Source organism: Salvelinus sp. IW2-2015, linkage group LG14 (genome assembly GCF_002910315.2).
Source record: "Salvelinus sp. IW2-2015 linkage group LG14, ASM291031v2, whole genome shotgun sequence".
Taxonomy (NCBI): Eukaryota; Metazoa; Chordata; class Actinopteri; order Salmoniformes; family Salmonidae; genus Salvelinus; species Salvelinus sp. IW2-2015.
The window spans coordinates 11,702,970-11,729,454 of record NC_036854.1 but is presented as its reverse complement, the minus strand read 5'-3'; the positions used below and the strand labels follow the sequence as shown (position 1 = coordinate 11,729,454).

General features: G+C 42.9%; 1 protein-coding gene across 1 annotated transcript in view; it reads left to right on the top strand.

Moving 5' to 3' along the window:
* nkain2 (sodium/potassium transporting ATPase interacting 2) overlaps positions 1-26,485 on the top strand; it is a 171,649-nt gene that overhangs the window by 74,916 nt on the left and 70,248 nt on the right. Inside the window, 2 exon segments of the mRNA XM_024000517.2 lie at positions 9,629-9,766; positions 14,948-15,028. Of these exon segments, the coding sequence (XP_023856285.1) occupies positions 9,629-9,766; positions 14,948-15,028 (219 nt within the window).

Sequence of the window (26,485 nt, the reverse complement as noted above, 5' to 3'; positions counted from 1 at the left end):
CATTAATATGATTATGCTAGCACATGTGAGTACAATCACATCTACAGCTTGTTGTGTCCTTAGTTTGATTTGACAATGCATAGTTGTTCAGTCTTTTCCATGGTAGGATCTACAAAGCCTCTAAAAGCCTTTTGTTGTGTATATGAAACTTTAACTTTACACCTACTTCATCAGCATCATCACTTTTCATGTACTCGCAAAGGTACAGTTCATAAAACCACAGGAAAAGAAGAAACAAAATCATCATGGGCATATTGATTGATTCTCAGATATGTTCCCTCAGTTGAAGTCTTGTTGTTCCTCAAGTTCAACTGTGTTAGAATGGTAGATCTTCTCATCAAGTGTAACAGTGCAGAAGGTGACTATTGCTACGGCAGAACAAAGGAAGCTGAATTATTATGTGCATATCTCAGGCGCTGAATGCTTGTCATTGTATTCAGCAGAGAAGGATGGTGTCCCCAAGGAGTTGTACGGGTACACCCAGAATGCTTTCATCACACCATATATATCCCTCACCATCTCTGGGTGCTTCCTATTTAGTGATTCCACTTCCACCAAAGCTGTGTCTTTTATCTCTTCCCTCTTCCCTAAAGAAGTTGTGATAATGCATACATTTTTCATGACTTATGATTTCACAATTATTCCGTCATCTGACACATCCACATGATGTTGGTGAATATGTCATGAAACTTTTGCATATATTATTAGTTGTTTTTTCCATTTAAAAAAGGGAAAATAAATTCACAACAAAATGTCAGCATTTATGAAGTATGTTGCTATTGTTTGATATTTTATCTAGTAAAATAAAATAAATTGTTTTACTTGTTTATATTGGCAAAGGGTGTTCTGATGTATTATTTATCAGATTAGATATAGCATTAAGATCGTCTCATGAATTTCATGTCTAACTGTTTATGCACAAGTGGTGTAGCCTATCGCTGAGAAATCTGCATATTCATTTTGATCATACAATTTTCATAAGTGTTTTCTTTCCATCCAAGAGTGTTTTGAGAGGCAGCCCTACTCTCTGAGATGTGAGAGACTTGTTTCAGACCTTTTTAAATTATCTAGCCTGAATATATTTTGAATACCTTTGTTTTTCTCACTTTCACAGTGAATAAATTATGAAACCACTCAAGCATGGGATTGGGTTGATATACAGAAGTAAGACATTTATACAGTAGTCTACTGACTGCAGGGACAGAAATGAACTTACATGTATACACTGAGTGTACAAAACATTAAGGACACTTGCTCTTTCCATGACATAGACTGACCAGGTGAATCCAGGTATAAGCTATGATCTCTTATTGATGTCACTTGTTAAATGTACTGCAATCAGTGTAGATGAAGGGGTAGAGACGGATTATTAAGCCTTGAGACAATTGAGACATGAATTGTGTATGTGTACCATCAGAGGGTGAATGGCAAGACAAAATATTTAAGTGCCTTTGAATGGGTATGGTAGTAGGTGCCAGGCGCACCAGTTTGTGTCAAGAACTGCAACGCAGCTGGGTTTCACACTCAATTGTTCCTGTTGGTGTCAAGAATGGTCCACCACCAAAAGGACATCCAGCCAACTTGACACAACTGTAGGAAGCATTGAGTCAGCATGGGCCAACAACCCTGGGGGGGGGGACTGAAACTCAATATTAATTCCTTCTTCGGGATATATGTATATTCTGTAGTGGCAGAATGCTTTTGAGGTGGAACATATAAAAAGGTGTGGTAATCAAAACATTATATGATTATGCTAGCACATGTGAGTACAATCACATCTACAGCTTGTTGTGCCCTTAGTTTGATTTGACAATGCATAGTTGTTCAGTCTTTTCCATGGTAGGATCTACAAAGCCTCTAAAAGCCTTTTGTTGTGTATATGAAACTTTAACTTTACACCTACTTCATCAGCATCATCACTTTTCATGTACTCGCAAAGGTACAGTTCATAAAACCACAGGAAAAGAAGAAACAAAATCATCATGGGCATATTGATTGATTCTCAGATATGTTCCCTCAGTTGAAGTCTTGTTGTTCCTCAAGTTCAACTGTGTTAGAATGGTAGATCTTCTCATCAAGTGTAACAGTGCAGAAGGTGACTATTGCTACGGCAGAACAAAGGAAGCTGAATTATTATGTGCATATCTCAGGCGCTGAATGCTTGTCATTGTATTCAGCAGAGAAGGATGGTGTTCCCCAAGGAGTTGTACTGGGTACACCTCAGAATGCTTTCATCACACCATATATATCCCTCTACCATCTCTGGGTGCTTCCTATTTAGTGATTCCACTTCCACCAAAGCTGTGTCTTTTATCTCTTCCCTCTTCCCTAAAGGAAGTTGTGATAATGCATACATTTTTCATGACTTATGATTTCACAATTATTCCGTCATCTGACACATCCACATGATGTTGGTGAATATGTCATGAAACTTTTGCATATATTATTAGTTGTTTTTTCCATTTAAAAAAGGGAAAATAAATTCACAACAAAATGTCAGCATTTATGAAGTATGTTGCTATTGTTTGATATTTTATCTAGTAAAATAAAATAAATTGTTTTACTTGTTTATATTGGCAAAGGGTGTTCTGATGTATTATTTATCAGATTAGATATAGCATTAAGATCGTCTCATGAATATCATGTCTAACTGTTTATGCACAAGTGGTGTAGCCTATCGCTGAGAAATCTGCATATTCATTTTGATCATACAATTTTCATAAGTGTTTTCTTTCCATCCAAGAGTGTTTTGAGAGGCAGCCCTACTCTCTGCAGATGTGAGAGACTTGTTTCAGACCTTTTTAAATTATCTAGCCTGAATATATTTTGAATACCTTTGTTTTTCTCACTTTCACAGTGAATAAATTATGAAACCATCTCAAGCATGGGATTGGGTTGATATACAGAAGTAAGACATTTATACAGTAGTCTACTGACTGCAGGGACAGAAATGAACTTACATGTATACACTGAGTGTACAAAACATTAAGGACACTTGCTCTTTCCATGACATAGACTGACCAGGTGAATCCAGGTATAAGCTATGATCTCTTATTGATGTCACTTGTTAAATGTACTGCAATCAGTGTAGATGAAGGGGTAGAGACGGATTATTAAGCCTTGAGACAATTGAGACATGAATTGTGTATGTGTACCATTCAGAGGGTGAATGGGCAAGACAAAATATTTAAGTGCCTTTGAATGGGGTATGGTAGTAGGTGCCAGGCGCACCAGTTTGTGTCAAGAACTGCAACGCAGCTGGGTTTCACACTCAATTGTTCCCTGTGTGTGTCAAGAATGGTCCACCACCAAAAGGACATCCAGCCAACTTGACACAACTGTAGGAAGCATTGGAGTCAGCATGGGCCAACAACCCTGGGGGGGGGGGACTGAAACTCAATATTAAGAAGGTGTTCTTAATTTTTTGTACACTTAGTGTATGCTACAGTACAATTTTCCATTTCTGACTAAAGTTATTATTGGAGCCTCTGACTCCTACTGTACATTAATCGAAAGCTAAATAACCTTACAATATCTCTGCTTGTTTTTCAATTGCTGCATAGCAAAACACCCAGCGTGCCATCGATAAGTGTTGATGCTATTAACAAATCAAATGAGTTTCACTCCCCCAGGTTCTAGAGTCTAGTTTAACTGTCTGTTTGGAGTAACACCTGAGCATTTGTAGGTGGATTTGTAGTAGTAGTGACGGACAATGGTGATGCCCTCATCTGTGATTCTGCATGAGAGGGCGCCCCTAGCCCAGGCTTCACATTACCTCCCTACACTCTGGGGCTAATGTTCTCTGGTCAGAGCCGCTGTGTGTCGTACAGCCTCCTGAGCCTTGTCTGAATGCAACATAAGGCTGCATCTCTATTCATGCTGCCACCACTGATTGATAGGCTTTTTTTTCTCAGTGATTAGAGGCAGCTCATGTCTCCTCCACATAAGGAGAAAAAAAAGAAAAACCCTAGGCTTTGGCGAAGCTAGGAGGATAAACTTCCATTTCAATCAACAGTTGTGGAGTTGGAGTGTGCACTTCTTTTACCGTAATCATCCCTGTGTTGTACCTCAGTAATGAGGTTCTCTCCAACTCTCTTCAGGAGGGTAAAATGAAGGTGTTATGCAAAACAGCCTCACCAAACAGAATTATCAACTGAATTCTCTGTGTAGGAGGAGCTGACCTTTCCCGGCAGTAAAAAAAATTWAAAATACAATTTTACCATGAGTAAAGAAACCCCAATGGCAATATAATGACATATCTGTACAGTTTAATGGTTTACTAATTGCATTTTTCAAAGTCGTATTACTGTTGTGGGGCCTACCGATTGCCCTTGCAGAAGTTTTTTGTCAGATAAAGGGTTATAACTTACTCAGAAATTCCTTCTCTTGAGATCTGACATGTTATTTGGATCCCCTCTGTTATTTCCCTGGTGAATAGGGTCATTCTTCTGCCTCGCTCAATAATTGGTTCCCCCAAATGTATGTTTATAATTACTCATGTATGGATAATTGCTTGATAAATATTTCACTCTGTGCACAGCTGCTTGGGAGAGCTGTTTACATTTGCGATGATAAAAGGAGGCTCAGTTACAACATTAATGACTAGGGAGGCCCTCTGACTTCAGCAATAGCCTGAGGTGTGTCTCTCTGTGTCAGGCAGTAAGCAAAACCCTGCAGCTTCTCTCTCACCATTGGACAGGGCCTGTGATACTGAGACAGCTGAGCTCTCTGGGTCTTTTGGAGTTCCTCCAATAATACCAGGCACTCCCAACTGCATAGTCAGAGAACAGCCTTTATCAGGCAGCTTTGACAGTGAGACATTATCAGGTAACTAATGCTAGGGGTTACGATTCACCAATGGCTGTTATTTGTGTTGAGGCTTATGAATGCGCTGTGGAAGCACGGCATGTTTAATTGCAGGCTATATACCATGTTTCCTTGTTGTTTACCCTTCTAATCCAGGCGGCAGGATGCTTTTGAGCTGCCATATGGGCTCCCTTCAGGACTCTCTGAGCTCCCTGCTTTAGTAGCGGATATGGTGAGGTGCAGGCAGCTTTTCAGGAGGGCTTCTCATTCTCCAATGCCATGGAAATGCCATGGAGTGCTGCTAATTAACATCATTTATTTTCTTTGTGCCTTTTTCTGTTCAGCAGAAACATGTTAACAATGCCTCAGAGGAGGACCTGATGTGTGTAATGTTAGACAGGAAGGCGCTTTGATAAGAGGGCTTGGCAGGGTGGTAGGGGCGTGGAGGAACTAGCGGTGCAGGGTGATAGTGGCGTGGAGGAGCTAGCGTTGCAGGGTGATAGTGGCGTGGAGGAGCTAGCGTTACAGGGTGGTAGTGGCATGGAGGAGCTAGCGTTACAGGGTGGTAGGGGCGTGGTGGAGCTAGCGTTGCAGGGTGGTAGGGGCGTGGAGGAGCTAGCGTTGCAGGGTTGTAGTGGCGTGGAGGAGCAGCGTTGCACGGTGAAGTAGCGTGTTGAGAATACCTAGGATAGGATAAAAGTAATCTTCTGACCCCCGCCCCCCTTAAAAGATTTAGATGCACTATTGTAAAGAGGCTGTTCACTGGATGTCATAAAGGTGAATGCACCAATTGTAAGTCGCTCGGATAAGAGGCGTCTGCTAATGACTAAATGGTAATGTTAAATGTTAAATGTTAAATGAGGGAGACTAAGCGTTAGCAGGGTGGTAGTGGCGTGGAGGAGCTAACGTCACAGGGGTAGGGGCGTGGAGGATAGCGTTACAGGTGGTAAGGGGGCGTGGAAGAGCTAGCGTGCAGGGTGGTCGGGCGTGAGAAGCTAGCGTTGCTGTATGGTAGGGGCGTGGAGGAGCTAGCTTACAGGGTGGTAGTGGCGTGGAGGAGCTAGCGTTGCAGGGTGGTAGCGGTGTGGAGGAGCTAGCATGCAGGGCTGATAGCTTGTGTGGAGGAGATAAGCGACATTGAGGGGCGTGGAGGAGCTAGCGTTGCATGGTGGTAGGGGCGTGGAGGAGCTTGCGTTGCGGGTGATAGTGGCGTGGAGGAGCTAGCGTTGCAGGGTGGTAGTAAGGCGTGGGGGAGCTAGCATTGCAGGGTGGTAGGGCGTGGAGGAGCTAGCGTTGCAGGGTGGTGGAGGGGGCGCAGTGAGGGAGGAGGCTTAGCGTTGCAGGGTGTGGGGGGTGGAGGAGACTAGCGTTGCAGGCTGGTAGGGGCGTGGAGGAACTTGCGTTGTGGTAGGGCATGTAAGACTAGCGTTGCAGGTGGTATTGGCGTAGAGAAGCTAGCGTTGCAGGGTGGTATTGGCGTAGAGAAGCTAGCGTTGCAGGGTGGTAGGGACGTGAGGAGTTAGCGTGCAGGGTGTAGGGACGTGGAGGAGTTAGCGTTGCAGGGTGGTAGTGGTGTGAAAGAGCTTAGCGTTGCAGGGTGGTAGCGGTGTGGAGGAGATAAGGATGGTAGGGGCGTGGAGGAGCAAGTGTGCATGGTGGTAGCGGCGTGGAGAGCTTGCGTTGCAGGGTGGTAGGGCGTGAGGAGCTTGCGTTGCAGGGTGGTAGGGGCGTGAAGGAGCTTGCGTTGCAGGTTGTAGGGGCGTGGAGGAGCTAGTGTTGCAGGGTGGTAGGGCATGGAGGAGCTAGCGTGCAGGGTGGTATTGGCGTGGAGAAGCTAGCGTTGCAGGGTGGTAGGGGCTTGGAGAGCTTGCGTTGCAGGGTGGTATGGGCGTGGAGGAATTGCGTTGCAGGGTGGTAGGGGCGTGGAGGACTTGCGTTGCAGGGTGGTACTAGCGTGGAGGAGCTGCTTGCAAGGGTAGTAGGGCGTGGAGGAGCAGCGTTGCAGGGTGGTAGGGGCGTGGAGGAACTTGCGTTGTGGTAGGGGCATGTAGAGCTAGCGAGTGCAGGTGGTATTGCGTAGAGAAGCTAGCGTTGCAGGGTGGTATTGGCGTAGAGAAGCTAGCGTTGCAGGGTGGTAGGGACGTGGAGGAGTTAGCGTTGCAGGGTGGTAGTGGGTTGAAAGAGCTAGCGTGCAGGGTGAAGGTAAGTGTGGAGGAGCTAGCGTTGCTCCCTGACTCTGACTCTGACTCTGACTGTTCTGACTGTATGTTGTGTGGTTTTGGATTAGGGAACTAATTTACTGGGAAACAGATGGAAAAACACCAGTTTTACTTTCATTCTACTGATACATGAAATGACGGTATAGTAAGCATGGAGGCTGGCCCAGATAAACATACAGTAGGTGTCAGGAACCGCTTGGCATATCACACGATTGAAAGGGAAAGGGGGATACCTAGTCAGTTGTGCAACTGAATGTATTCAACTGAGATGTTTCTTCCGCATTTAACCCAACCCCTCTGAATCAGAGAGGTGCGGGGGGCTGCCTTAATCAACATCCATGTCTTCGGCGTCAGGGGAACACTGTTAACTGCCTTGCTCAGGGGCAGAACGACAGATTTGAACCTTGTCAGCTCGGGGATTCGATCCAGCCTTCCAGTTACTGGCCCAACGCACTAACCACTAGGCTACCTGCCGCCCCACCTAACAGTGGGAATACATGCACTTTGTTTGGTTATATTTTCAAAACAAAATGTGCATAATTTATCAGTTCCTGCTGGATGAGTAACAGTTGTGCCGGCACTATTTCAATATAGGTCCTGTACATGGAGAGACATGTCATTCCCTGAGCAATAGTTCTCATAAATAACGCATTAAAGAGGATCATTACGTGTCATACAATGCAACAAGGTAGGCTGAGCTCTATAGTTATAGTTGGCATGCATAGGGAATCATTTCAATAAAATGTAAACAAATGCCAAGCTTAGCCTCTGTTTAGCAGGCAAGTTCCCTGAAAATACTAACATTTATTTACGAACTCTTCTGGGAGCAGTGAGTTTGTGAGTTATTGTTTGTACCTGGAATGACATTAGAATCCTGTCATTTGGACACAACTGTGCATTTGGATTAATGTATGATCTATGAGCCGTACTCATATAGTGCCAGATGTATAGTGGCTAGCTAGGTTGCCAGAGACAGACAGACGGACGTACGGACGGACGGACGGACGGACGGAGTTTACAATACATACATAGTTTTTACAATACATAGTTTACAATACAATCCTGTCTTTTTCTTTCTTCAAATTGGATCATAATTTACTCATAGTACAAAAAGACAGACAGACAGACAGACAGACAGACAGACAGACAGACAGACAGACAGACAGACAGACAGACAGACAGACAGACAGACAGACAGACAGACAGANCAGACAGACAGACAGACAGACAGACAGACAGACAGACAGACAGACAGACAGACAGACAGACAGACAGACAGACAGACAGACAGACAGACAGACAGCATGGGGCAGGAGCAGCGTGAGGGGTTGTGAGCTGGTCAGCCCTGGGCTGGACTGAGCCATGGACAGACTGGTTTTAATAGAGAGAAACTTGGTGTTTTGATGACTTGAAAGTACATTTACGAAGTATTGCCTAGCAGCATGGGGAATGTATCACTGAGCACCCACAGGAGAAGTTAATTTAGTTGTGGCATCTGTTGCGATTGTCAAAGCTCATCAACAGTCATTCGAAGGAACACCAGTCAAGAATTCCAGTCACGAAAATACTGCCTGTGCAAGTGCACAGAGTCCTTTATACAGGCGGTGGTTCGTTAAACTGAGATCTCACAAATATTTAAAGGCCATTTTCTATCCGTTCACATGGAATTTACAGCAGGAGCAATCCAATTATCCCACAGGTATTTTTTTTACTCCGCCAACTGTAATAAATGGAGTGCGCAGACATAGCTTTATTAGTAAGGACAGTGCCTATAAAATAAGAAGATCGTTAGTTGCAGATATGAAGTGGAGTTTAAAGCATCCTGTAGTTGTTGGGATTTGGGAACCATTAGCGTCAGTGCTATGAAGCGCTATCTAGCTCTAACACTGTTGGGACACACTGTTATCCTTCTCCTTACCGCAGCCCTTTGAAGTGCCATGGCTGATAGTCGTATCAACACTGGTGTCATGTCCAATCAGACACTGAGACCCAAACGGTCTGGGCAGAAGGGGTCTAGCCTTGCCAGCTTCAATTTCCCACAGAGGCCAACATCGAGGTGGGTGGGGACACGACCCTGAGGAACTCTGCCCCTCTCGGGCAATTCGAGACAGCTGCGTGATGGGGAGGAGGAGAGAGAAGACGCCGGTGTCACGACCCCTTGGTGTGGTGTTCAAGCAGATTTCCCTGTCCTCCCTCCCTTCCAGCACATATGTTGAGATACATCACTCCAACACATCTCTCAGGGCTCTGATAACCTCCAGCAGTTCAGCAATAAAAAGTTGGCATGGCCCACAACTGTACACATGCATCTTTCTCTTTAAATTTGTTTACCTTTATTTAACTAGGCAAGTCAGTTAAGAACAAATTCTTATTTACAATGACGGCCTAGGAACAGTGGGTTAACTGCCATGTTCAGGGGCAGAATGACAGATTTTTACCTTGTCAGCTCGGGGATTCGATCAAGCAACCTTTTGGTTACTGGGCCACGACGCTAACCACTAGGCTACCTGCAACCCCAAATCATGTTGCAAACCTCATGAAAAGATTACATTGATTTTGTCTGATACTAAAGTTCATTTATTTTCTCTCCATTTTCCTTACAGATCAGCATATTGGAACGACAAATATTTGACTTCCTTGGGTACCAGTGGGCTCCCATCCTCACAAACTTTGTGCACATCATCACAGTCATCTTGGGCCTCTTTGGGACTGTACAGTTCAGACCAAGATACGTGACCGGGGTGAGTTATATCTTCCTTGATTTCCTATGGAGTCATATATTAATATCTTGGGATATTAATCTTGGGATAAGTGGTTTTATGGAAAGTGGTGTTATGAAGCAATTAATATATCTTACATGTTTGATTGACAAGGTAATATAAGGTAATATTACATGTTCATATTTATTGATTGCATTTATATTTATAGTGTTTATACTGAACAATAATACTGTATAGTCTTATAACTGATATGATGTCAAGGCCTATGACCTTTGACCTACACAGTATAAAAATAAAGAGAGCAGGAATAAATATTAATTCAAGACTCTCCTACCTGAAATAAGTCTCATCTTGACAACCTTTCAATCAAACCATACATGTAAACTCAGCAAAAAAAGAAACGTCCTCTCACTGTCAACTGCATTTATTTTCAGCAAACTTAACATGTGTAAATATTTGTATGAACATAACAAGATTCAACAACTGAGACATAAACTGAACAAGTTCCACAGGCATGTGTCTAACAGAAATGGAATAATGTGTCCCTGAACAAAGGGGGGGTCAAAATCAAAAGTAACAGTCAGTATCTGGTGCATTAAGTACTGCAGTGCATCTCCTCCTCATGGACTGCACCAGATTTGCCAGTTCTTGCTGTGAGTTGTTACCCAACTCTTCCAATGGGATTGAGATCCGGGCTCTTGCAGGAGATCACGCACAGAACGAGCAGTATGTCTGGTGGCGTTGTCATGCTGGAGGGTCATGTCAGGATGATCCTGCAGGAAGGGTACCACATGAGGGAGGAGGATGTCTTCCCTGTAATACACAGCATTGAGATTGCCTGCAATGACAACAAGCTCAGTCCGATGATGCTTTGACACACCACCCCAGACCATGACGGACTCTCCCCATCCAAATCAATCCCGCTCCAGAGTACAGGCCTTGGTGTAATGCTCATTCCTTCGACAATAAACGCGAATCCGACCATCACCCCTGGTGAGACAATTCTGCGACTCGTCAGTGAAGAGTCCTTTTTGCCAGTCCTGTCTGGTCCAGCGACGGTGGGATTGTGCCCATAGGCGACGCTGTTGCTGGTGATGTATGGGGAGGACCTGCCTTACAACAGACCTACAAGCCCTCAGTCCAGCCTCTCTCAGCCTATTGCGGACAGTCTGAGCCCTGAAGGAAGGATTGTGCATTCCTGGTGTAACTTGGGCAGTTGTTATTGCCATCCTGTACCTGTCCCGCAGGTGTGATGTTCGGATGTACCGATCCTGTGCAGGTGTTGTTATACGTGGTCTGCCACTGCGAGGACGATCAGATGTCCTGTCTCCCTGTAGTGCCGTCTTAGGCGTCTCACAGTACGGACATTGCAATTTATTGCCCTGGCCACATCTGCAGTCCTCATGCCTCCTTGCAGAATGCCTAAGGCACGTTCACGCAGATGAGCAGGGACCCTGGGCATCTTTCTTTTGGTGTTTTTCAGAGTCAGTAGAAAGGCCTCTTTAGTGTCCTAGGTTTTCATAACTGTGACCTTAATTGCCTACCGTCTGTAAGCTGTTAGTGTCTTAACAACCGTTCCACAGGTGCATGTTCATTTATTGTTTATGGTTCATTGAACAAGCATGGGAATGGGAAACAGTGTTTAAACCCTTTACAATGAAGATCTGTGAGTTATTTGGATTTTTACGAATTATCTTTGAAAGACAGGGTGCTGAAAAAGGGACGTTTCTTTTTTTGCTGAGTTTATATTATGGAGACTTAAAACCCAAGCATTTTGACTCAGCCGTCAGAGAGAGCCGCTGTCATGCAGCAGAGAGTTTACCTTGACAGCCCCTCCTCCTCACCCCTCCTCACCCCCTCCTCCCCTGTAGAAATGGAGCCTCAACCCACTATCAGCCTCAGCTATCAAAGTCTATGCCTGTAAAGATAAATGGCTTACTGTCCAATATTACTCTTGCTTATATCCGTTTTGGTAATGCTGTCAGAGCAGATGAATTTTTATTCTAATTTAACATGGCTCTTGCCAGTAGCTGGAGAAAGGCCAAATTAGGTTCCACTACACGCACCCATCTTCTGGATCTAATGTCTTGACAACATGTCAGATTATAGAGGCGGTAAAACCTTCCTCCGTGGCGGCTCTGCCCCTCTGTCAATGGTCTGGTGAATTAGGCCTGGAAACATATACACTTGTGCCCTAACACATTCATGGATTGCCCCCTACTGCTCCCTCCAATCTCCACCCCCTGGGTTTAGAGACCATCACCAGCTCACGTACCAGTTTGGATTATGGCCCTAATTGAAGTCAATGGCTTGGCCTAGCCCTGCTCCACCTCACAGACGTGGGAGAATCATTATGCCGCCACACGTCTACTTCGAGAGACGTGTCAGCCAGACAGCCGCACTCCAGTTGGGAGGAAGGCATGTAGTATTGACCTTCAACCCTCCCCTCGGGCGTTTCAGCTGATTCGCTGTATAAATTGTACGTACAGCATGTGCCTGCCGACATTATCTGCTTCTAAAAGGGATTTTTAAGTAAAGGGAAAGGTTTTCTGCACCTGTGACAGCTTGCAGTGGTCTCTCCCCCTCTCTCACCCTCTCCCCCTCTGAGGCCATCTGGGGTGAGAGTCAGTCATTCCCAACACATTACCAAGGAGTCCCCATGACTACGGGAGAGGATAGACCCACCCCGCCCACCTACTGAGGCCCGGTCCAATGTTGGGACAGTCTACATACTACAGGGGTTGCCAAACCTTATCGGGGCACGACAACGCCATTTTGATATCAAAGAATGTTTGTGGCCCCACCATGTAAAAAAAGTGATCAATGTAAAAAAAAAATATCATCACCGGCCAGTGTCAACTTTTTTATAATGGGTCTATTACAGTATATTACAAATCAGTCTGACAGTACTTTTGACAGTATTTCAATCTGAAGGAAGTATGGTTTGAAGTGACTGAAATGCATCAGAAAATATATTGTTCAGAAGATCATCCGACAATAATTTTTTATGATTTTCTGTGTAGAAAAGATCATCATTGATTATGTTATTCCCCCCAGTCTGATTTAGTGCCTGGTCTTGTCCACTCTGTTCTAATGAGTCCTGCATGGCTTGTGGGTATTGCAGTGGGAAACAGAAAGTCTTGTCTTTTCAGTGATGGGGTCATAATATGTTGTAGCTTAAACCATTCAAAAGATAGTGCCACGTTTGTAGGAAGAAACCGCATCTAGCAGCTACCGGAGGTTAATGACTTAACCCCGGTTCTATGAAGCGGAAATTTTATCTTGCGACCCCATTTTCAAATCAGGCGACCCCATATGGGGTCACGACCCCTAGTTTGGGAAACACTGCCATACTGTATCCCTTTCTGTAAATGTTCCTCTTTAGCTACAGTGCTCTATCCATAATATTGCATATCTCCATACCTCCATCAGGTTATACATTCATGATGATTATGATGCATTTCACTGTATCACAGAAACCTGCAAAGATATTTGATCAGATCTTTCTTACTGTGCTGTCATAAAGTACACATTTTCTTAACTAGGCAAGACAGTTCAGAACAAATTCTTATTTACAATGACGGCCTAGGAACAGTGGGTTAACTGCCTTGTTCAGTGGTAGAACGACTGATTTTTACCTTGTCAGCTCAGGGATTTGATCTAGCAACCTTTCGGTTACTAGTCCAACACTCTAACCACTAGGCTACCTGCTGCCCCACAAGTGTCAGCTATGGCTCCTGTAGTGATATTTGTCCTCGATCATGTGCATTTAACAGATAAGTGGATACATATATTTGCGGTGGTATAAAGTGCTTAAGTATTAATACTTTAAAGTACTACTTAAGTCGTTTTTGGTGGTATCTGTACTTTACTTTACTATTTATATTTTGACAACTTTAACTTTTACTTCACTACATTCCTAAAGAAAAGAATGTACTTTTTACACTGTACATTTTTCTTGACKCCCAAAATAAATTTTGAATGCATAGCAGGACAGGAAAATCATCCAATTCACGCACCTCTGATCTGGCGGACTCACCAAACACAAATGCATCATTTGTAAATTATGTCTGAGTGTTCCACACGTTTTAAAAACATGAAAATGGTGTCATCTGCTTTTCTTAATATAAGGAATTTGAAATGATTTATACTTCAGTATATTTGATCAATTACATTTACTTTTGATACTTAAGTATATTTAGAACCAAATACTTTTAGACTTTTACTCAAGTTGTGTTTTACTGGGTAACTTTTACTTTTACTTGAGTAACTTTTACTTTTACTTGAGTAACTTTCTACTAAGGTATCTATACTTTTACTCAAGTATGACAATCGGGTACTTTTTCCACCACTGTATATTTGGATGAGCTTCCTACATGTAATGCAATTGAGTTCCCATTTCCAGTGGCCCAGTATTTTATTCTGGATCACCTGTCTGCTTTAAAATAGGATCAGATAAGCATCCTTTTATCTGAAGATCTCTCCTCTGCTCTGCTTATCAGACTTCACAGTTCTTCTTCTCCCAGAAAGTCGCTTCTCACATTTTAATCGGGGGGGAAAAAACACGTGTTGTGATAATGATTTCCCATGCTTCAAAATAGCCTGCTTCGAAAAAAAATTACATGATATGTCGATAGATGCGCCATGTCTTAGATCAGGGGTGTCAAACTCATTTTGCCCTCAACTTTCTTGTGAGTGTCCTTTCAGACATTTAGACAGTACAGTACCTAAATGAGGACATAATGAACAGTAACATCATGTTTTGTGTTCTTCAGTGCCAATTGGACATTGAGTTGTTTCATTTTGACACATTTCAAAACGCTTTGATAAGCCTCCATCCCTATCTCTAAGGAGCCTCTAAGCCTCAGCCCTCCCACACACAACACACAACACACACACACACACACACCTTCAATACCAAGAAGAGGTACTAAATGTTTGGCTCTGGCATGATTCAGATGTGTGGAGGCAGATTCTGTGTGAAGACATACCCAGCAGATAATTAATTACAAAGAAACACTATGATCCTGGCTGTGGAAACCCAGATACTAAGGAGAATCAAAATATGCATTTGTTTTTGGCGTGTTATTCTGAGCTTGACATTGCTTGTGGTGTTCTACTACTGTGATACTGTTTGTTCAGTGGTGTGTGCTTCTTCTCTCCCCCTCCTCTCTCTCTCGCGCACTCTCTCCTCTCCCATAGTATGCAGTGTGGCTGGTTCTCTGGGTGACCTGGAACATCTTCATCATCTGTTTCTACCTGGAAGTGGGGGACCTCTCCAAGGTAATGTGACCTGCTGAGAGCTCTACAGAGCTGGAGAGCCTTTTATTATTACCTGCCAGAGAACAGAGGCTATGGATAATATGTCTTTAATGGTCTTTTTCGCATGCCATTTAATCACGGGTTACACATTACTTCGCTGTTTCTGAAGGAGATAGTTGTGAGTCTTTCTGGGTAAGTCTCTTAAGAGCTTTCCACACCTGGATTGTGCAACATTTGCCCAATATTATTTTCAAACTTCTTCAAGGTCTAGGATTTTGCCTGTGCTTAGCCCCATTGCGCAATTTTTCTTCCTGAAAAACTCCCCAGTCCTTAACTGCAACAAGCATACCCATAACATGATGAAGCCACCACCATGCTTGAAAATATGGAGAGTGGTACTTAGTGAGTTGTATTGGATTTGCCCCAAACATAACACTTTGTATTCAGTACAAAAAGTTAATTACTTTGCCACAGTATTACTTTAGTGCCGTGTTGCAAACAGAATATATGTTTTGGAATATTTGTATTATGTACTGGCTTCCTTCTTTTCACTCTGTCATTTAGGTTAGTATTGTGGAGTAACTACAATGTTGTTGATGTATCCTCAGTTTTCACAGCCATTAAACTGTTTTAAAGTCACCATTGGCCTCAATGGTGAAATCCCTGAGAGGTTTCCTTCCTCTCCGTCAACTAAATTAGGAAGGACTATATGTAATTTAATCAAAACAAAATTCGGTCTGTAACACAATCAAATGTGGAAAAAGTCAAGAGGTGTGAATACTTTCTGAAGGCCTTGAAAATACGGTGTGGTTTGACGAGAACGCTGACATTTTTCCAAGGCAGAGATAACTGCTGTAGATGCATCCATTCATGCATAATGTGTACAAGTGTAGGCATAATGACAATAGCCAAATGTCCTTACACTTTTTGGTTCTTCAACAGATGTTTATTTTTATTAATCAAATGGTGGGTGCATAGAACACTGTTTGGCTGCTGGAATTCATTTGTGAGTAGACAAACGGAGGTAGCCTACAGTACATGAGCCTTTTGATTGTTTGACAATCAGATGAAAGATCATGACTGGTTGTGTTTATTCCACAGTAAAAGGTAATACATTTGAGTTAAGTTAAGATACATCTTTACTACTAGGCCCACAAGAGATCCTATTAAATTAATAGCGATTCTATATGTAATTCTATGATTAGGCCCATACAAAAAGTTCATACACGAGGTCCCGTACAGGGAAAACAAATACATCTACTTTCACCCCTGGTTCAAAGAAATACAGTAATACCGCAATATAGATGCAAATGTGTCTTCTCTCTCTCCCTCCACCTCTCGGTCCCTCTCTCTCTCCCTCCACCTCTCGGTCCCTCTCTCTCTCCCTCCACCTCTCGGTCCCTCTCTCTCTCCCTCCACCTCTCGGTCCTTCTCTCTCTCCCTCCACCTCTCGGCCCCTCTCTCTCTCCCTCTCAATCTCTTTGGTCCCCCATGCTCAAACTTTCTAATTTCAACTCGGAATTTATTCCATAATCTGTCATCTGTTCATGTATGTATGAGAACATTTGAGAAGATGTAATTAAAATGTCAAAATGTTTAATATTGTACCCAATTAAAAGGCAAACCAGCCGTGTAACTTGATCATGACATTTCATCAAGTGCTTTTATCTGTTATGTTTTCATTTGGAAAATGACACTGAAATGACTCATCCCTTAATGTTGACCACTGACTCTGAGCGCTTCTCATGACCAGATATTATGAGAGCTGTGGACATGAGTCAAGTAGAGACATGAAGATTATATTGCTGTAGCTTTTGGTCACAAATGTGGCCATATTACATGCCATTGTTGTATCACCAATGATAAGGATTATTATAGTGTTATTGGTCAAGCTAATTTGCCGGTAAGGTAGTTGTAGTTCAGTATATATCCACATAGAGAGGAAAGAGAACATGTGTGGGTATTTTGTCACACCATTTGGATTGTGTTTATCTGTGAGGAAGTCTCTTTGAAATGTCTGTACATTTCTTAGTCGATCGTGCTTCCTTGTTGCTCTGTCGCTACTGTTTAATCTTATCTGGGATCTATGGCAACAGATGGAGCTCTCACTTAGTCTCACAGTCTTCACTCTCCTATAGCCTGGCTTCCTTCCTCCTCAATTGCCTTTGGAGGATTTGACAGTTTCACCTCAGAGATATCTTAGCACGTTTGAAAAGCATCAGGGAATGGCATCTGTTGCATTATAGTTTTATTAACAGTCAATGTCATTAACAGCTGGAAAATGACATGGTTTGGGGCTATATACACTTTGAAAAACTCAGTCCCGGGAAATATCTGCAAAGTACATTGCCTTTCTCTGTGAGTTCTCCCTGCTGCATTTCAGCACTGCTTTTTTTTATGTCTTCTAACTTGCCTGAAATAAATCTCTTAAAGAGCGAATGTTCATTGGCTTCCTTCACAATTCACCAGCGTCAGTTCCCACGAGTGGCCTTGTCACTTTTTTATCCTAGGGAGAAGAGGCACTGAGGCATCAACTCATCGCTCCTCATCGTTTTGCCTGACTGACGAAAAGGGCATCTGCGGCTTTGTAGTTCTGAGTGTGATTCCACTGCATGTTCTACATGGTGGTTCTTTTCAGGTACTTTAATTAGTAACAGTAAAGTGATAGTGTGTTAGCTAGTGTGATTTATTTGGCTCACGTTGGGGCGCCTCATGATTTATTAATGTAGGTGTAATGTGTTTAACCAGGAGAGAATCCATTGAGACCCGCCAAGGCAGGAAGATCACACACAGAAACAAATTAAGATAAATAAATGGGACGAATCCCTGCGTATTCTTTTCATTACGTGGCGTAATCCTCCTTACAGGTCTCAACTCGCTCAATCACTCCGCTAAGGGGGACTTGTCTAGGAGAAAGCCAATAGTCTATCAGGAGAGTGATTGACATTGAAATAGTACGTGACTTGAGAGAGAGAATAAACAACAACAGTATTCTTTGTAGATCGGGTTTGGGCCTGTAGAGAGAAAGTGTCACCATGTTTCTTTTACATTCATGTCGAATGTCTCAAACTGCTAACTGGGCACTCTTAAGAGAGCTCCCTTCTGGTTTGTGTTTGTGCTTTAATATGTGAATGGGTTAAAAGCAGCAAACTCTTTGGCCTGTTCACCAATTCCATTGGCATGCCCAGAGATATTCTGGGAATTGAATGTGGAGGCCATTGGCAGAGGACTGTTGGCACTGACAAGAAGTGACAGGGTAGAGCATAGGAGAGTGGGTAGAGTGGGCGTAGAGAGCCATGGAGCTCCAGTCTGAGCTTCAACCTGAGCCCAGGCACAGTAAATAAAACTGTGTCCCAGCCATGGCAGCAGACAGCCTTCTAGCTTCTAGGCAAATAGTCACAGTCTGGCAGAGAGGAGGATGAGAGCTGATGCAATAAGAGCTGCTCACAAACGTCCCTCCCAATCTGGGACAGACAGATACACCTGGCCCACCTGGCCCAAAAACGGATAACGTCTCCTGTCAGCCAGGAATCTAATCCAGGCTGGGACAACCTGACATTTGCATAAACAAATAACTCCATTAAAATGGAGCTTTCTGACATCTTAGTATGGGATTCATGCCAAATATTGTGTGCCAACGTTCTCCATATCAACACTGATCATGACCTCTGTATTTTAGCCTTAAGGCCTGAACAATATTGCTGGCTACATTATGCACAGTACTAAGCAATGGTTCAAGGTTAAAATCAAAGCAAAGGTTAAATGGAGAATGTATGATAGATTTGGCACCGATGTCTTCCCAGTTCAGTTGAATTAATGATACCTTTTTACTGTTTGTAAGAAGTTCCTATTGTGCTATGTCATGATGTTGATATATTTGCAGCCCTATGAAATATTGCTATGGTTGTAAGTGGCATGGCAGAGCCTCAGTAAATCCTTACATTGGCAGGTTATCTGTGTCTTTTTCCTTGGAGCAACTTTAAAAGCATGCAACTGGCCTACTTCCTGRCTGCACACACTTCATAGTCTTCATATACAGGAAAAATGCTGGTATTCTGATAAAGTGTCAGGTCTGGGAGGAATAGTGATTTATAGTCAATTTCACTGGAGAGGAGGGACAAGGCTGGCCTGTCAGCACCAGGCCCTCAGAACAAATGAGTTACAGTGCTTGTGCTAGCTCAATAAGGCTATTATTTCCCATCACCACCTATCACAGACTCTGAGAGCCGTCTAGTTTAGGAATAGGCTGGCCGGAGGAGCTTGACAGGGGAGCCGGACACTAGAACTCCAGACGCTACATGAATCAGACACTCCCATAGAGTAGCCTACATCCCTTACTAACTTTGAACCTCTCACAAAACATAAGGGAACTATGTTGTTATAAAATAAAGTGAATTTAGAAAACGGTGTTAATAGTTACAGGTGAAGTAATGCAAGCCTGTCACCAGAACTACTCATGTTATACCCTTTGGCAGTGCACTGACCCTGAATCACCCATACCTTTTGGCAGTGCACTGACCCTGAATCACCCAACTTAAAATATCCAGTTGTTTAACTGAACCCGCTGGAGCAGTCCGAGCACTCCAATTTCCTGCACCCCTACCAGTGGTTACTATGTATTAGGTTTTTATGAGCCATGTTTCTGTCTCATAGACCCTTGATAGAACCCGAGTGTATTTCAAGAGGCTAACAGTGAAATGCTTACTTGCGGGCCCTTCCCAACAATGCAGAGAGAGAGAGAAAATAGAGAAATAATAGAAAAGTAATAACCTTTTAATAATAAAAGTCATAATAAATACACAATGAGTAATGATAACCTGTATACACAGGGTTTTATAGCCTTTTAAGGGTTTTATCTATATATTGGCTTTCCTATTATTTGAATCGATCTGGCCTGGGCTGAATAAGTTATTAAAAGTACCCGAAGCCTGCCTCTTATTGAACTGTTTATAGTTGGGGTGCCGTCGTGGCCCTGTCAGGGTTTAATGTGTTGCTGTTAAGAGTTCACAACTCAGTGTCGGAGTCATTTAACAAACCACAAACCATTTAACAAACGTGTCTTCTCCTGGGTGATTAAAGGCCAAACCAACGACATGGACGTCACTTGATTGAGCTCAAATGAACTTGATCCACTCCTTGATTTCACTGAGACTCATTGATTCAATTTGGTGAAACATTGGGAAATATATTTGGACCAATCTAGCATGTACGTACACAAAGGCATAGCAGACGTGAAGATGTCAGAATGTGTTGATTGTATTGACCATTACCAGATCAATGCGTTAGAAGACAGACTGGGAACTAGCCACAAAGTTAATAACCAGACTAAATGCAGAGTAAAAGGCAAGGCATGCTCCAGATGCCTCCCTGATGAATGCTGAAGTCTGCAGAGTGCTCTCAGTGTCATTAAAGATGACAATAAAAGTCCCCCCCCCAGTGTGCTATTCAGATTAGAATGACACTAATGCAGTGCTCCGACCATGAGGGTGCTTGGAGAGGCTTGTAGATGCTTTGCCACTGACTTGGCTGTATGTAAATGCTTCATTCTCCACCCCGCCTCTGTCACTAGCCAATATGCCATAGTATACAGTGGCTTGTGAAAGTATACCCCGCTAGGCATTTTTCCTATTTTGTTGCCTTACAACCTGGAATTAAAATGGATTTGTTAGGGGTTTGTATCATTTGATTTACACAACAACATGCCTACCACTTTGAAGATACAAAATAGTTTTTTTATTGTGAAACAAACAAGAAATAAGACAAAAAACTGAAAACTTGAGTGTGCATAACTATTCACCCCCCAAAGTCAATACTTTGTAGAGCCACCTTTTGCAGCAATTACATCTGCAAGTCTCTTGGGGTATGTCTCTATAAGCTTGGCACATCTAGCCACTGGGATTTTTGCCCATTCTTCAAGGCAAAACTGCTCCAGCTCCTTCAAGTTGGATGGGTTCCGCTGGTGTACAGCAATCTTTAAGTCATACCACAGATTCTCAATTGGATTGAGGTCTGGGCTTTGACTAGGCCATTCCAAGACATTTAAATGCTTCCTCTTAAACCACTCGAGTGTTGCTTTAGCAGTATGCTTAGGGTCATTGTCCTGCTGGAAGGTGAACCTCCGTCCCAGTCTCAAATATCTTGAAGACTGAAACAGGTTTCCCTCAAGAATTTCCCTGTATTTAGCGCCATCCATCATCTCTTCAATTCTGACCAGTTTCCTAGTCCCTGCCGTTGAAAAACATCCTCACAGCATGATGCTGCCACCACCATGTTTCACTGTGGGGATGGTGTTCTCGGGGTGATGAGAGGTTTTCGGTTTGCGTCAGACATAGCGTTTTCCTTAATGGCCAAAAAGCTCAATTTTAGTCTCATCTAACCAGAGTATCTTCTTCCATATGCTTGGCGACTCTCCCACATGCCTTTTGGCGAACACCAAACATGTTTGCTTATTTTTTTCTTTAAGCAATGGCATTTTTTTCTGGCCACTCTTCTGTAACGCCTAGCTCTGTGGAGTGTACGGCTTAAAGTGGTCCTATGGACAGATACTCCAATCTCTGCTTTGGAGCTTTGCTGCTCCTTCAGGGTTATCTTTTATCTCTTTGTTGCCTCTCTGATTAATGCCCTTCTTGCCTAGTCCGTGAATTTTAGTGGGCGGCCCTCTCTTGGCAGGTTTGTTGTGGTGCCATATTCTTTCCATTTTTTAATAATGGATTTAATGGTGCTCCGTGGGATGTTCAAAGTTTCTGATATTTTTTTATAACTCAACCCTGATCTGTACTTCACAACTTTGTCCCTGACCTGTTTGGAGAGCTCCTTGGACTTCATGGTGCCGCTTGCTTGGTGGTGCCCCGTGCTTAGTGGTGTTACAGACTCTGGGGCCTTTCAGAACAGGTGTATATATACTGAGATCATGTGACACTTAGATTGCACACAGGTGGACTTAATTATGGACTTAATTCATTGTGGACTTAATTATGTGACTTCCGAAGGTAATTGATTGCACCAGATCTTATTTAGGGGCTTCATAGCAAAGGGGGTGAATACATATGCACGCACCACTTTTCAGTTTTTAATTTAATTWAAAWWTTTTAAACAAGTTATTTCTTTCATTTTACTTCACCAATTTGGACTATTTTGTGTATGTCCATTACATGAAATCCAAATAAAAATCTATTTAAATTACAGGTTGTAATGCAACAAAATAGGAAAAACACCAAGGGGGATGAATACTTTTGCAATGCACTGTACATGAATTAGTATTAAGAAATAAACCGCACAAACTTCCCCTAAATCAATGTTCACATTTCAGTCATGCGACAAAAGTGAATACTTGAGCTTGTGTGTCCCAAAAAATTGACATTAAACTGTAAATTTGCCAGTACATTGTTTTGCTATAATCCAGGGGATTTACTTGAGTTAAAATTCCCTTTCAACAAGCAAGAAGTTTCTCCCATCAATCATTTCTCGGCAGGAGGCCAGTGTGTTTGTCCCACTGCTCCATCTGTGAGGGAATGTGTCATCAGCAATGTCAGTCAGTGGAAACAAACAAACAGACAGACAGACTCAAAATGCCACACTCTCTCTTTTAATGCCTATGGTTGTACAGTCAATTCATATTGTTCCCTGTCTGTGACGCACTCACATGGATTCATATGACTGTAGAAAAGACATAGATAGAACTGTAGATATGACACATATGATACAGATCCCTGCATGGAATAGAAATAGACTGTTGTCAGCTGTCTGCAAGTGGTCACCCTAACGAAAAATGATGTGCCAGTGTGTAATGGATGCAGGGACAATCAGAAACATAATACTTTTCCCATTCACCTGAGAGAAGAAGACATCATCTGGGTGAGAGAGGGTAGAGAGATAAATGTGCTGATCAGCCTGGTGTGGTGCCGGCAGGGAAAGGGGTGATTTGTCCAAAGTGCCGTGATTGGCAGGGCTTGACCAGCAGGTCAGGTGGGAAGAAACTAGTCATATCCAACGGCATTGCAGCACAGGCAGGGACCAGGAGATTGCCGTCTCGGTAGAGATAATGCAGAGCAGGAACAGGCCTACAGGCTTCACTCAAAGCCAAGATGGGGCGAATAGCGTTGCAGCATCCCACAATACATCACTCCACTTACGGGTCTGGGACCTTCGTGGATGGTGGGGGAGCATTTAAAGTAGGGTGCTTTTGTTTGGGAGAATACATAGCCTATATGGTTATCGTTGTTGATATGTTTGCAATGTTCAGGTCTGATGTCTGACGCGTTAAATATCTACCCAGCCTAAAACAGCCTCTTTGTCTTCAACCAGTCATTGAGTGACTGGGTCGAGTATCCAGCGTCAAGGCCAATGACTTGCTAAAAGCAGTGATAGGGCTCTGAGGTAATAGTGCTCTTAAATGTTGTATGCTGGGAGAAAAACAGGTTTCATCCCTCAACCGTCTTTTTAATCTCCGGAAGAAAACGACAAAAAGCATACGCAGTAACCTGTCCAATAGTGCCATGAGGATCAAAAAACGATTTGGAATTTGACATGGTGATATGAGATCAGTACTGCCTAAAGCTATATGAAGTGTCAACAGTATTTTTCAGTCCCTTGGTACCATAGCAGCCTTCAATACTTTGCTTCGAAAATGTGTTCTTATGATATCTTATGGACTAAATAAACATGACGGCAACCCAGAGACACCCAGCGCAGCCATCTTTAATTCCTTTGTATTGATATCTGTCTGATAGCGGTGACCTGAACACTGAAGGGACATATCAAATATTCAAATCTAATTAAAAGCACCTGACCTTTTAAGCTCACCGAGAGGTTGAAAATCATAAGCCGTTGCGATGCCGTGTAGTACAAACATAATTAAACACAAGCTTTTAGAATTTACAATCAGAGCTCTTGAATTATGATGACCCTTCCATTTGAAGGTCAACAAGTAGAGGAGTAACAGACGAACCAAGGGGGATAATTCAGACATAATGAGCGAGAGTTCTGTAGTTAGATGACGGAGTCAGGAACACAGGTAACCTGCAAGCTCAGACATGATTTAGAACAGACTGTTCCTTCGTACTGAATGTCCACACTCTCTCCGTCACAGATGAGCAAAGACGGCCACTAGTAGGAACACTTACACAAGGTTCACTACAACAGTCAACCTCATCAAACACTGTGAAGCCGATAGTTTGTCACACCTCATTGGTACCTTATGTTGGTCATTATCGCCAAACTGTGCAGGAGGTAATAGTGAAAGAGTATCTGTAGTATCCATGCTACTGTAGCTTGATGACTTGATGTATCAAGCAGTATGTGGATCCGAGTAACGGTGTGTCAGGAAAAGCGAGATAGACGACTGTGTTGCTGTTGATCAGAAGATAACAATGTCTTCATTTTTACTCCGTCATATCTCGCTCTCGCTCTCGCTCTCTCTCTCTTTCTCCCTCTCTCTTTTTCTTTCTTTCTTTCTTTCTTTCTCTCTCAATTCAATTTCAATTTAAGGGGCTTTATTGGCATGGCAAACATATGTTTACATGTCACATTATGTCTATATACAGTGTTGTAGTGATGTGCAAATAGTTAAAGTACAAAAGGGAAAATAAATCAACATATATATAGGTTGTATTTGTTCTTCACTGGTTGCCCTTTTCTTGTGGCAACAAGTCACAAATCTTTCTGCTGTGACGGCATGCTGGTATTTCACCCAATATGTATGGGAGTTTATCAAAATTGGATTTGTTTTCAAGTTCTTTGTGGGTCTGTGTAATCTGAGGGAAATATGTGTCTCTAATATGGTCATACATTTGGCAGGAAGTGCCAAATTTATGAGGAAGTGCAGCTCAGTTTCCACCTCATTTTGTGGGCTGTGTGCACATAGCTCTATTGAGAGCCAGGTCTGCCTTTGGCGGCCTTTCTCAATAGCAAGGCTACATATGCTCACTGAGTCTGTACATAGTCAATAGCATTCTAGTTAGCTCTATTTTTTTGTAAATTCTTTCCAATGTATCAAGTAATTATCCTTCTGTTTTCTCATGATTTGGTTGGGTCTAATTGTGGGGGTCTGTTTGTGTTTGAACAGAGCCCCAGGACCAGCTTGCTTAGGGGGCTCTTCTCCAGGTTAATTTCTCTGTAGGTGATGGCTTTGTTATGGAAGGTTTGGGAATCGCTTCCTTTAAGGTGGTTGTAGAATTTAACGGCTCTTATCTGGATTTTGATCATTAGCGGGTATCGGCCTAATTCTGCGCTCTCTCTCTTTCTATCTCTCTCAGTCTCTCTTTCTCTCTTTCTCTCTCTCTCTCTCGCTCTCGCTCTCTCTCTCTCAGCACCATTACACAAATAGCAATTAGTTCACTGTCTGTTCTGTTGTAACATCAGGGCTTATTCCAAAGGTCAATCTTTATTGCTAATTGCTCTGAAGAAAATTGCACTTTTTTCTCACCCACTCACCCAAGACACCATCAAATTACTTTCATCAAAGCAAAACATATATAGAAATACATATATATATATATATTTACAATAAAATATATAGGGGATTGGAAATGATGCAGACAATTACATTGAAGGAAGCTACAATCCATGTGCATTATTAAATCTGATCTACTGTACCCCCTGTTTGTTGCTTAGCTTTGCAATTGGTGTGCGATTCTATAGGGTGTCCACGCGCTTTGGTGATGAACTTTCACTTTCTTATGTTATAAAATATATTTTACCAAGACAAATAATATAATTCACATTCTAAATTGTTCATTTGGGGTCTTTCTCTAACATACCATTAACATTATATCACAAAAGTTGGATTTCTGGACCTAATTGTTATGCTGATTAATGCGGACCCAAAAGCGACTTAAAGAAACAGAGTCTTTATTCCAGGCAAAAACACGACAGGGCGGAACAAGGACGCAGGACAGCAAACATCAAACAAGAATCCGACAAGGACAGGAGCGGAAAACAGAGGGAGAAATAGGGACTCTAATCAGAGGGCAAAATAGGGGACAGGTGTGAAAGAGTAAATGAGGTCGTTAGGAGAATGAGAAACAGCAGGGAGCAGGAACGGAACGATAGAGAGAGAGAGCGGGAGAGGGAGAGAGGGAGGAGGAGAGAGAGAGAGAGAAAGAGGGAAAGAACCAGAAGTTCTGGTGGCACGAGACGAAGACTCTGAAACTGTCCAGAGAGATCGGAGACCTGAGCGGCCAGGGTTTCAACGGCATGAAGAGCAGCAAACAATTCCTGCTCGTGTCTGCCGAGCATTGCTCCCTGGAACTCGACGGCAGTGTTGAGAGAATCCATAGTCGCTGGGTCCATCTTGGTCGGATTCTTCTGTTATGCTGATTAATGCGGACCCAAAAGCGACTTAAAGAACAGAGTCTTTATTCCAGGCAAAAACACGACAGGGGCGGAACAAGGACGCAGGACAGCAAACATCAAAACAAGAATCCGACAAGGACAGGAGCGGAAAACAGAGGGAGAAATAGGGACTCTAATCAGAGGGCA